Consider the following 12,346-nt stretch of genomic DNA (forward strand, 5'->3'; position numbering starts at 1 on the left):
TGGGGGATAAAAGGAATTTATATACTGACTAAATAAGAAGATAAGCTATATCCAGTTATCTTTAAAGGTATCTTGAAATCTCGTTCATCCTGGAAGACACTAATTCCTTGTATCATAAAAGCAAAGTAGAATACAAACAAAATAATGCAGCAATGGAATAAAATAGTGGACAAGTTGAACCGTTTGGTTGCATTCAAAGTTGAATATCTGATGACTTTCTGGTGCAAAAATTAGAAAACTCAATCTGAACTGAAGTTCTCACCCTCTTTGAGCTTGAATTTGGTCAAATGTAAAGACATCAATCTAGTTAACAAGAACAGAACTAAACAAAGTTCATAAGAGGGATTCGTATATTCAGATGATAATAAATTAAGAGAAAATGCATATCTGTTGACAAAGCTATTGAGGGAAAACAGACAAATTATTAATAAATGCAAACATATGAAGAGGCCTTGTTTGTTAGCAGTTTACTGCCTTGGCAACACTCCATTTTCTCCTTGGTTTAAAATTATCTTAATCCCCTTAGATAGGAGGTGGTGGAGGTCGAGAATTAAGGTACAAGGTTAGTAACACGTAGTAGAGTGTTGTCTGTCGTAGTACTGGTCTTATTCATGTAGTACTATATCACTTTTGATTTATATCATCATATGTGTTTCAATTATCACATCATTTTTTTGTTGTTACTGTTTCCTTGACTAGATGGCTATGTTTTCTTTATGGTCTTCATGCCTTCTTTCTCTTGCCATTTCGTTCTTCATCGTGTCTTTGTCAAATAAAAGATCCAACGAGGCTTAAACATGAATTCAGTTATAATAATAAGCTTTCTTGGAAAAGTAGATCCGAGAAAAATACTTGTGTCTGTTAATATATAATATGAACTGGCCAACAATGTTCAAGGAAGAGAGAAAAATAAGAGTAAGAACGGGAAATCTCGTCTTTCTCACTGCTAAGAATAACAAACATGAATGACTCTACTAGGTATTGGAAGTAGCATACAAAATATTTCATCTAAAACTATGAATGAACCTAAAACTCAAAGCTCCTAATGTAGCCGGAAATGGGATTAGTTAAATGACAGCCAAAATTCCCAGTTTAACGATAGCTGCGGTAGAGTGGAGTGTACATACAGCTCTCGGCATACTTAACAAGATCGCTAGGACGAGGGAGACGCGTTGCCAGACCTGAAAAAAGTGGGTGGTGTAAGTTAAAAGATTCATCATCAGCAAGTTTGAACTTGGTGTCTAATGATTTGTAAAATCACTTTAAAATTTGGAAAACTCACCAAGTTCATATGCCTTGCCAGCTACTTCGGCCGCAATATGGGCTGATATTTTTCTGATGTTAGTGAATGCTGGGTAGATCCGCCCCTTCAAATAGTCGTCCTCAGTCACCTCAGATGCCAAAGCTTCCGCTGTTTCATGAAACAAATAATTGGAGTCAAATCAGACTCGAAGAATATATAAGTTCTTGACGACTTTGATGTACTTACAGGCTGCTAGTAGCATATCATCATGCACACGAATTGTGCCAGACATGATAATCCCCAAACCAAATCCAGGGAACACGTAGGCGTTATTTGCCTGTAAAGCAAAAGAAGAGTAAGTATCCAATTTATTACTTAAACTAAAATGCAGTCAATTGCTATTGGAGAAGAGCAGCACCTGCCCAGACACAAAAGTCCGTCCCTCGAACTCAACAGGGTCAAATGGGCTTCCACTAGCAAAGATTGCATGACCCTGTACGTGGAAGAAAGGGAAAGAACAAGCTCAGTAATCCTACATACAAATTTGTGGCTTGATAGACATATGTTAGAAAACTTTGAGCTATGTAATTTCTCGAACAGAATTTACCTTACTCCATGTATAAGCTTCCTCAGCAGTACATTCAGCTTGTGATGTTGGATTTGACAGAGCCATAATAAGAGGTTTCTGTTCATATGTGCCAAAATTAGAAACTTTATGGTCGACTATGATTCATAGAGCTTGTGTCGCAGTATCTATGCATGCATATTTTCATTTATGTCTGTGCATGTATGAGAGAGAGGGAAGACCCACCGGATTGAGAGAAGCCATTGCCTCAACAACTTCCTTCGTAAACGTTTTTCCAACTCCAGAAGTTCCTATTAGAACAGTTGGCTTTATTGCCTGAAAAATGGAGAATAAAGTTACATAAGGAATGTATTTTGCCATCTTCTTTAAGTCACGTCAAGCATTAAAAAAAAAGGGGTGCAAACTTCACACCTTCACCGCATCTATAAGTTCCTTAACAGGTTCGTGATCATGAGCCCATGGCTTTTTGAAGTGCTGAAGGGACTCCACACGAGAACTTACAATCAGTCCCTGTAATAAATTAAGAACTGTTTTAACTGGAGAAGGAGATGCTGGTAATTACATAAATGTAAGTCTAGCATATAGGCAGAGATCAATATCTTGTGTGTAGCACTGAACTGGGAATTTCAGATCATGACGCTAGTACCTTAGAGTCAACCAGCCAAATCTTCTTTCGAGCCTCTTCTAATGGAACACTAGTCTGAAAGGTGAATTTGGACTGTTAGTGAAGAAGCTCCAAACAAAACAAAAGAAGTAAAAGGAGTAGATGAAAAGTAGTTAGCACCTTTCTTGTTATCTCAAGTGCTATAAGCTCAGCAATACCAGTTCCAGCCTTCAGGAAGACAAAGACAAGATGGTTAAAAATAAAATCCCTGATATTGAGATACAGTGTGCTCTAATTGATATGTTGATCTGTATTTTGATGACATTTTAAAAAGTTTCCAATGTATATGGCCGTTTGTGTAAAGGTATCCACACGGTCTAGCTAATCCAGGAAGAAAAGTTCTTTCGCAGATAAACATGTAGCACTAATGGCCTTGTTTCATAATTGGGAGATTGTGCCTCCTTTCATCTCAGGCCATTGCCAGTAAATTGCAAAGAAATGAAACAGAAATTCTGTGATTGGTCGAAGTTGTTATATCAATCTCCGAAGCAGCTGAAAAATTTATAAGTCTAAATATTATGGCCAACTTAAAATGGAGAATTGTAAAGGTTGAACCTTAATTTTTGCCATTAGCAAATTAATTTTCTACTTTAAAGATTAAATACACAACTTAAAATGTGTATGAATTAACTGCACTGAATAAGTGAGTACAAGATTAAATTTACTGAGCCCTTTCGTCACCAAAAATAAAAGCAAAAGTCAATCTTATCGGACTGTTAGAAGCTGAAGTTCTTGCAGAGCAAAATGCCATAAACTAACTGCTTTAAGCAGCACAAAATGTGCCTACTATTCTAGTCAAAACTCAAAACCAACATACAAGATCAGTACATAATATGAAACTCTTGAAGAGCAATTAAACAACCCAAAACAATGTGAAGGGGCAATAGTTGACGAATCTCACCTCTCCAGCACCTAAGAATAAAAATGTGTGGTCCGCAAGCGTTCCACCAAGTAGTTTTAGAGATGCGATAAGCCCGGCCAGAACCACAGATGCTGTACCCTGCAAAACCAGTACGAAAATTATTAATCCACTCAAAGTGAAGGTAAAAGTTTCAAGTTGGCAGAAAAAATAGTATGAAAATTATTAATCCACTCAAAGTGAAGGCAAAAGTTTCAAGGTGACAGCTATTTTCGCAACTTCTACCTGGATATCATCGTTGAATACAAGATGTGTTGTGCGATACTTCGCAAGAAGCTCAAATGCATTGTGGTTTGCAAAATCTTCAAACTGAAAAAATTATCAGGCAACTTTAGGACATAAATGAACTGAACTAACAAGATTCTTCAGATTGGTGCTTCATCATACTGGGCGTGCATTAGAACAATTGCACAGGGATATTTGTAGTTAGTGATATACCTGAATGAGGACTTTCTCTCCATAGTTTTGCTTAACTGCAGACATAAACTCCTCCAGAAGTTCAGCATATTCCTTTAAGAGCAAAACATGAAATGTAACTTCAGCTTCCCGAAAGGCAGATTTTGATAACTGCATTATTTTCATCTGTAGTCTGAGAACACGAAGTAAAAGAATGAAAAAGATCACCAAACCTGCCCCGTAGCTCTTTTCTGCTTGAGTCCAATGTAGAACTCATCATCCAGTAACTTCTGATTGTTCGTGCCAACATCAATGGTTATAGGCAGACACTGAAGGTGAAAAAATAATAGTGAATTTCTGACATGAATAAGAAAATCAATATAATGTAGTCAAAAAAATCAGTCCCCATACTAATTTCTTTTTATAATAAAAAGGATGTATGATGTTAGTATAATAGTTGTTAAGTGTCCCATATTGGTGGAGGGAATGGGTTGTTGTCTCCTTATATATCTTGGGGAAAACCTCATGAGTTAGCTTTTTGGGGTTGAGTTACGCTCAAGGTCCATTTTCCTAACATGGTACCAAAGCCAAACCTACCCCAATTCTTGGTTTATCCAATAGTGGGCCTCCATGTTATGTTGTCTACAGGCTCATATTGGTGGAGGCAGTTGGTTATTGTCTCATTATACGGTCTTGGAAAAGAACCCCATGAGCTAACTTTTGTGTTTGAGTTATGTCCAAGGTTCATTTCTTAACAACAGTAATAGTTAATAAAAAAATATTATTGGTAGTGCTAGCAATAATAACATAAAACTAATATGATGAGAAATTTGAGGAAAAATTAACGTGAAAATATCACGATAAATTTGAAGTAGGCAATTGAACAATATTTGGTTGAAGTTTGAGAAAAAAGGAAGGGTATCTGAAGTTGAAGTTGAAGTTGAAGTTGAAAAAGGATATTTGGAAGTTGAAATTGTGTTTTGGACGTGAATTTCACTTGGATAAAGAAATGAAGTTTTGTGAGTGTAACCATTAGTTCACTTAAAACACTCCTCAAACTAGTATTTCAAACTTCAAATTCTCTGTTTCAAGTTGAAGTTGAAATAATCAGTGCCGTACACAAAATTCTTCATGAGTGATGCCGATATTGAAGAAATGAATAAAGAAATAAGTCATGGTAACAAGATTACATTAGCAAAAAGTAGTTAAAATACGTTAATGTAATTGTCATTGATGAGAGTCCAAAACGAAAGAACAAGAAAGTAGAAAATAAAAAGAACACTGATGTTTCAAAGCAGAAATTTATGAATCTATAATATGTTATTTTACTTCAAATAACTAAGTAGCAACTTGGCAACTAATGTTTTTTAGTTCTAGCGGATTGGTGTCCTTTATAAGATCTTTGTGCAAAAGGAAACATAAACATATAGAAAGGCGCAAGAGAGGATCGGTTTGAGAATGATCAAATGTACAAGTAAAGAAAGGTGGGGTGGTGCTTACTACTGAAGGACGAACACCCCCAAGAGCAGTATAAAGCGAGAGCTTTCCAACCGGAATACCCATGCCCTGAAACAATTTTGAAACTTTTGGTCAATTATATTATCCATATGGTACTGTGTACAAGTAAAGTAGAGACAGTCTCTAGTTAGTTCCATCCGGTTGTTCAAATAACATACTATTAGGCAATAATCTAAAAGCCGGTCAAATTTGGCAGATTTACCTGACAGCCAAGATCACCAAGTCCTAATATCCGCTCTCCATCTGTAACAACAATGACATGGATACTCTTCTCTGGCCAGTTTTTCAATACCTCAAGAATCTTTCCCCTGAAAGTTTCAACTTTAAAGGTTACATTAGCTTTGGAGCAGAAGAGCATCTGATGTACAATAAAACCAAACAGAAAAAAGTTCCACCACATGGATGACCAGAAGGAAAGGAAATTACTTTTCCTTTAAGCTGATAAAGAGACCCTGAGGACGCCTGAAAATGCTTCCATACTTCTGGCAAGCCTCACCAACTGTTGGGGTATAAACAACTGGCAATAGTTCTTCAACATTATCGATGAGAAGCTTGTAAAATAACCTTTCATTTCTTTCCTGAGCATTGAAAATATAAGTTATTAGCAAAATTAAAACAGCAAGGACTCAGAATCACCTTAGTCTGGTGGCAGAGTTGATTCATCACGAAATAACTTAGAACAGCCAACTTGTATTTTGATGGGATAGTATTCCCTTAGATACTGATAAATTATTTTATATGTTCAATTTGTCAAAATGATAGATTAAAACATTCTCTCCAGAGGGAAGAAAAAGGGTAAAAATACATATTAAAATGAAAAAGGAAAACAAGAAACTAAACAAATTTTAGACCATATATGATATAGCCATGCTACATGGAAATTCCAATTGTAACTTGTGAGATTTTGAACTGCATGGCCTACCATTGGCACCAGATAACAAGTAAAGTATGTTACTTCCACACAAACATCATTTGAAGAGTAAATCCAAGACGTCACACCTATTACCGTACAAACTTACCAAAAGATCCTACCTCTAACTTCCTACTAAGTCCACTTAAGTTAATAAATAAACCAGATGTGGAATCTATAATGCTGCAGTGAGATTGAGAGGTAAACTACCTGAAGATCCATCATGGCCATGTATCTTTGCAGTGGAACTTGATACTGGCGGAGATTGTGCATCACTTTCTTCTCCTGACATTTGATGAAAAAGGTGGTTTAAACTTCTAATTATGAATGGATACGGAAAGAAAGGAACTCAACAATTATATCAAGGATTATGAAATGACCTGAAGTTGTTGGCTTGAAACACTGGGAGGTAAAAGACCACGCAAATAGTGAGCATCTCTCTCCGCCTCAGTGAAGGCAAGCCCTTTGTTATAATGTGGATCACGTAACAAACTATATCCACTGAAATCAATAAAGATGATTGTCAACAAGAATTCGTTAACACAAACTAAATCCACTATTTTCACAGCTAAATACACTCATTAAATTTGTAACTCCAACCATACATTACGGAAAACCGAATAAAACTCAGATGATCTAAATGAAAAGAGGGTAATAACACAATTTCCAACTACACATTAGGTCCCCCTACATTTCATCTTCTTTTTTCGTTAACAAGGGAACCCGCAATAGCTACCCTTTGGGTGCACACAGGATAAACTCCACTCTAGTACAATAGCACGCAAACCACACAAAAGAAGGCAAACCCATAATCAACCCAATCCACAGAAAAATAAACCAAAAATGAACATTACCTAGCAACAGAAAAAGTCCATGGGGTAATAGTCTGATCTTCAGTAGCTCTATCTTCCCCGTACATATCCTCAACACCACCAGCAACACCACATTTATCTTTTATATCAAGCACAGACTCCCCATTTGATAATTCCTTCAATGTACTCTCCATCACTATCCCTCTTCTTCTTCTTCTTTCACCCACAAGAAACAACCCCAATGTCTTTCTCTGCCAATGAAACAAACTGAAACAACAAATCAACAACAACCCACAAAAGAAACAAATCAAATAAGTAAATTTAAAACGTTCTTGTGGTTCTACTACCAAGAAAAGAACAACCCACCTTTTATAACCCAAGAAACAAGAAAATTCAAATGCTACTTTTGAAAGAAAGATAAATTTGAAGTGTGAAAGTGAAAAATGGTACCAGTAAAATGGGTTTGTTGAATGAGAACATGGCGAGAGAAGAATTAAAGTACAGGTGTTAGCTCTGCATACAAAGAGAGAAGGAGACGGAGATTTACGCGTTACATTACTGATTACACACAGAAACAGAGGTAGTTGGATCAGTCAAATTTTCTTGGCATGTTTTACATTCCTTTATGGCGTTATTTTTTTATAAAAAAAATTGTTCTTTCTTTGACAAGAAAATAAAAATTTTAAAAATTCAAGAAAACTACAAAATCTATCTATATTGTTAAAATGACAACGAGTATATGTATATTGTTGTGGTATCTTTAAGGCTTCTTGTTCATAAATTATTCATTAGTCAATGATATTATAAGAGTATATATATTGATTCAGTATCTATTAAGCGAAATTATTAGTCTTAATGATACAAATACAGTATATGATATTAATTTGATATCGATTAAGCAAAATTAGTTGAGAGTATATAGTGTAATTATTTAGTGGAGTATGAAGGTAAAAGGATATATATTTGTAATTATTTTGCTTGTATGGGTATAGTATTCATTATTTTTTTATATTTTATGTCAAATCAAAATAACTCGCTCAATTTTGAACCGAAGAAAGAGTAGTTTAAGTTTGATTTTTCTATATGAATAAAACTACAACAAGTACTTTCTTGTTTTAGTAGGATTATAATAATTCATTTTTCTAATATAAATTTTTAGATAGATATTTGTATAGTTTATTTTGTTCCGTCACTTTTATTTAAAATCAATTTTTAAAACTAAATTAAATTTAAAAGTATCATTGAAGTGGTCTTTTATGCGCATATATCTAGTTGAGAATGAGAACCTAATTAACCCGTATGCATGGCATCCTAACTTTGCTTTTCATTATTATACTAATTATGTTTGTTGTTGTATTTTTTAATGAGTAATAAATAAAAGTAGAGTTTTTTTAATTTTCACCATCAAAATTTAATTCACATTGATTATATTTTTTCCCACTCTACACTGTCTTACGTCTCATCTTTATGAAATTTAATTCACATTGATTATATCTTTCTGTAGTTTACATTACATTACATCTCATCTTTAATCCCATCTTCATTTTCACTGACTCACAATTCATAATATATGTGTAAATTATATACAATTATTATTAAGATCATAACTTTTATTTATGTATCAATATTATACGTATGTAATTGACTTGCACCCAAAAAGCAGCTGCTACGCGGCGTCTTCCAATGCATTTTCTTCTTACCAAACCTATGGAAATGAATTGTCGTTATTCACAAAGTGTAAACCTATCCTACTAATTTTATATTCCATCTCCCTAAATTTTTTTTACTTAATTCCACTTTTATTTTCCTACTTTTTCTAAATATGTGCGGATCCGCCTTATTTCAAGGGGTGTCAATCGACACTGCTTTGTTGAAAAATTTTAGTATTATATATGTAAAAAAAAAAATTGAAAAAATAAAAATATCCTTACAAATAATATTAATGATACTACTTGAATAAATGAATTTCGCTGGTTGGTTTGCAGCGAGAACGAAATTGTCATTTGTTATGGTCAGAGGCGGACCCACACTATGGAGAAGGAGTGCACGTGCACCCGGTACCTTTCGAAAAAATCATATGTATATATGTATATCTATTTTGAAAAACTGGTAGAAATTAGGATATAGTTAACAGTACACTCATGATAAGAATAGAAGTGTCCTTGTGCTACTGGTACAAGCTAGAGATACCACTCTTGAGATCAAGGTTCAAATCCAACTAAAGACTTTCTTTTATTGTTTTTATTTTAAATTTAGCTTAGAGCTCATATTTGAGCTATGTTTATATTCGTGCACCTAAAGTCTTCAAATTATGGGTTCGCCTCTGATTACGGCGTGACCGAGTTCAAGCTTGAGTAAGGCTGAATTTACCTTTTATTGTTGGGGCTCGTTGGTTTGCAGCTTGAACGGAATTGTCATTTGTTATGGCGTGGCACCTCCAACCTCCTATAGTCCTATTTAAAGTAAAAAAATAAACAAATTATTTATAGTCAAATTAGGCTAACATAAATCTATTGTGCTAGAATATTTAGTATTATCTCCAATGAGACTATAGTGAATACATTTCAAAATATGAATATTCGCCGAAAAAAAATTGATAATTTATTTGATTTATATTTTATTAGTACGTTTTAAATAGTTTTATTGATATAATGTTGTTATATCAATTATTTATTAATGCACGCCGCTAGACTGCCACGTACCTTTTAACAATCTCAACCAAAACTTATACATAAAACAGTTGTTTTGTTCTTCAAATTTTATATCGTGATAAATAATTTCCCTTATCATTAGAAAAAAATTACTTCTCCGTAAATATTTGAGAACTGATCGGGGACAAATAATAAACAGTAACCAATCTAATTACTCAAAAAAAGAAAATATTATATATTATAGATTAAAATTTATGTTTGTCATAGTTCTCATTAAGAGTGTACATCATCGGGTTAGTTCGGGTTTTTCAAATATCAAACCAAACTATTTGTGTAAAAAAAATTAAATTTATAAACCAAACCAAACAAAAAAAACTCGAGTTTTTTTTTAGTTTTTAACCTTGGATTGGTTTGGATTTTTCAAATACCAAACCAAACCATTTGTGTCAAATTTTTAAATTTTTAAATCAAACCAAACTAATAAACCTCAGGTTTTTTCATGTTATTGGATTTTTCCAATAAAGTGTTCATACAATCATATAATTAACTTGTGCTCCAAATATTTCTTTATAAGTCCAACCAAAATACAACTATCTAAGGTGTTTCTAAAAAAATAACACATAATATGAGATGAGTGATGACACTAAAATATTCAATAAAAAATAATAATGAAATTATATAAAATATTGCGAATTGATAAGTCATAATGAAAATGATCATAATTTAAAAGTACTAAATCATGCTAAAATAAGTGTAATAAGTAATAATTACATGGTTAAACATTAAAGAAAAAATTTAATTAGATTATGTATTTTAAATGTCTAAACCAAAGTAAATACATCAAAGTAAATACTTTTATATATAAAATATATTTTTTTAAACTATATATATAATGTCGGGTTGGTTTGGTCTCGGATTGACTTTTAACCAAACCAATCCAAATATAGTCGGGTTTTTTTTCCAATACTAAACCAAGTCAAACCAAATCACTAGTCGAAATTTTTTTTTCAATTTGACTCAATTTGCAGTTTGATACGATTTTCGATTTTATTTTGTACACCCCTCTGTTATAGGTCAAATCAAACCTCCAAATGAGAAAACTTTGAAGAATGTATAAAATAAAAATGGAGTAAGAAATTAATAGCGCAATTTATTTGATTTTTTTTAACAATTAATGGTGTTTAGATGACTTTACACTTGTCAAAAGTCGAATGGGTACAAGCGTTGTTCATATACATTTGTTAGAATTAGTGTACAGTACTTGATCGGACGTGTTGACCATAAGGTTTTCCGAACCCAAGTTCTTTTTTCCTTTATTTTTATTTGGAATTCGTATTGAGTTCGAATTAAATTTGAATCACGGACTTATTTAAAGCTCGCACCCCCAACAAAACTCAAGTTTAGATCATAGACGTTTTTTGATTGTTTACTTTTTCCAACATACTAATGTCAGGACTCATAATATATGTATTTTAAATATATTTTATTAAGTACTTAACAATAATTAATTAATAAATCATTTTATTTTATATAATATTAGTCATAAAACATCTATTGACCTTGAAAACAAGTGTTCTGAACTTCTTTTTTTTACTGTTCCTTGCTACATGGGTAATCCTTCAAAGTTGAAAGTCAAAAGTATTATTCATGAGAAATTTTTTGTTAAATTTGAATTTGTATTATAGGGTAAGGGCATCTCCAATCATACACTCTATTTTACTCTCTAAATATAGAGTTTTCTATTTTTTCAGACAATCAACTTCAACCCAAGTCTCTATTTCATTCTCTAAAAATGAATATTTTTCTCTTTCCTCAATATTATATTATTATTTTTATTTCATTCTTATTTTCTTATTTTCTTATTTTATAATATAAACTAGTATATGTGCCCGCGCAATGCGCGGTTATTTTACTAAAAAAATAAATTATTAAAAAAATTACACATTTAAAGAAGATAACAACAAAAAATTAATATGATTTATGTGAGTGCTCTCATTACAAACAATATTATATATTCTACAATCTTTATTGTAAAAATTATTAATAACAATTTTTTGTATTAAACCATTATGGTACTTTAGTTTTAAGCGAATTCATTGTGCAATTTTCATTATCCCTAATACTCTTTTTGTAAATATTGTTTGTTCTGTGGTTTAATAGTTTTCCTCCTATAGAATTTTACATGTAATAGAAATAAAGTTATATTAATTTGAATTCAAAATATGAAAAGAGATATTTCTTTTTTCAATATTTTTGCTTATTAGAATCTACCGAAGTGTTTTTTTTATATAATATGTGATAAGATGCTAAAATTTAATTCCACTTTATTTTCAATTTAGAATTTGAGATTATACTCAAATAATTGTATTTCCTATATGAAAATTTAGTTTGAATTTTTTATTTTTTATTGTGTTGCTAGAAATTCTTTCATTATATAATTTTGTTTATTCCTAACTTTATCTATTAAGAATTAAGTTACATGATATTATATATTGCATGACTTCTTTATACATTATAATTCTCTTTTTTTCTTCAATGATATTTTTACTAACTTTTTCATTTTTTATTTCATTTATAGTTCAAATAATGTCATTTACTAAACTCTGATTATGAAATAATTCCCTTACATATTAAAATTTGAGTTTTA

At 32.2% G+C, this 12,346-nt stretch overlaps 1 protein-coding gene across 2 annotated transcripts; it reads right to left on the bottom strand.

Annotated features, from left to right (window-relative positions):
* Window positions 1-809: 809 nt before the first annotated feature.
* LOC125838514 (NADP-dependent malic enzyme-like) lies at window positions 810-7,589 on the bottom strand. 2 transcript variants are annotated; one of them, XM_049517562.1, is made up of 20 exons: window positions 7,499-7,589; window positions 7,091-7,315; window positions 6,617-6,737; window positions 6,447-6,521; window positions 5,753-5,904; window positions 5,529-5,634; window positions 5,309-5,374; window positions 4,042-4,137; window positions 3,851-3,922; window positions 3,638-3,721; window positions 3,395-3,493; window positions 2,614-2,661; window positions 2,476-2,529; window positions 2,241-2,339; window positions 2,055-2,144; window positions 1,851-1,928; window positions 1,662-1,736; window positions 1,490-1,580; window positions 1,283-1,411; window positions 810-1,181 (listed from the first exon to the last, which is right to left on the bottom strand). In XM_049517562.1, the coding sequence occupies exons 2-20, from the start codon at window positions 7,240-7,242 to the stop codon at window positions 1,093-1,095; spliced, it is 1,776 nt and encodes a 591-aa protein (XP_049373519.1). In that variant the 5' UTR covers window positions 7,243-7,315; window positions 7,499-7,589; the 3' UTR covers window positions 810-1,092. The 2 variants fall into 2 exon arrangements, with proteins under 2 accessions (XP_049373519.1, XP_049373518.1); XM_049517561.1 differs by having other exon boundaries at window positions 7,091-7,299; window positions 7,499-7,543.
* Window positions 7,590-12,346: the final 4,757 nt, after the last annotated feature.

Source organism: Solanum verrucosum, unplaced genomic scaffold (assembly GCF_900185275.1).
Source record: "Solanum verrucosum unplaced genomic scaffold, falcon-dt-bn FXZP01000182.1, whole genome shotgun sequence".
Lineage (NCBI taxonomy): Eukaryota > Viridiplantae > Streptophyta > Magnoliopsida > Solanales > Solanaceae > Solanum > Solanum verrucosum.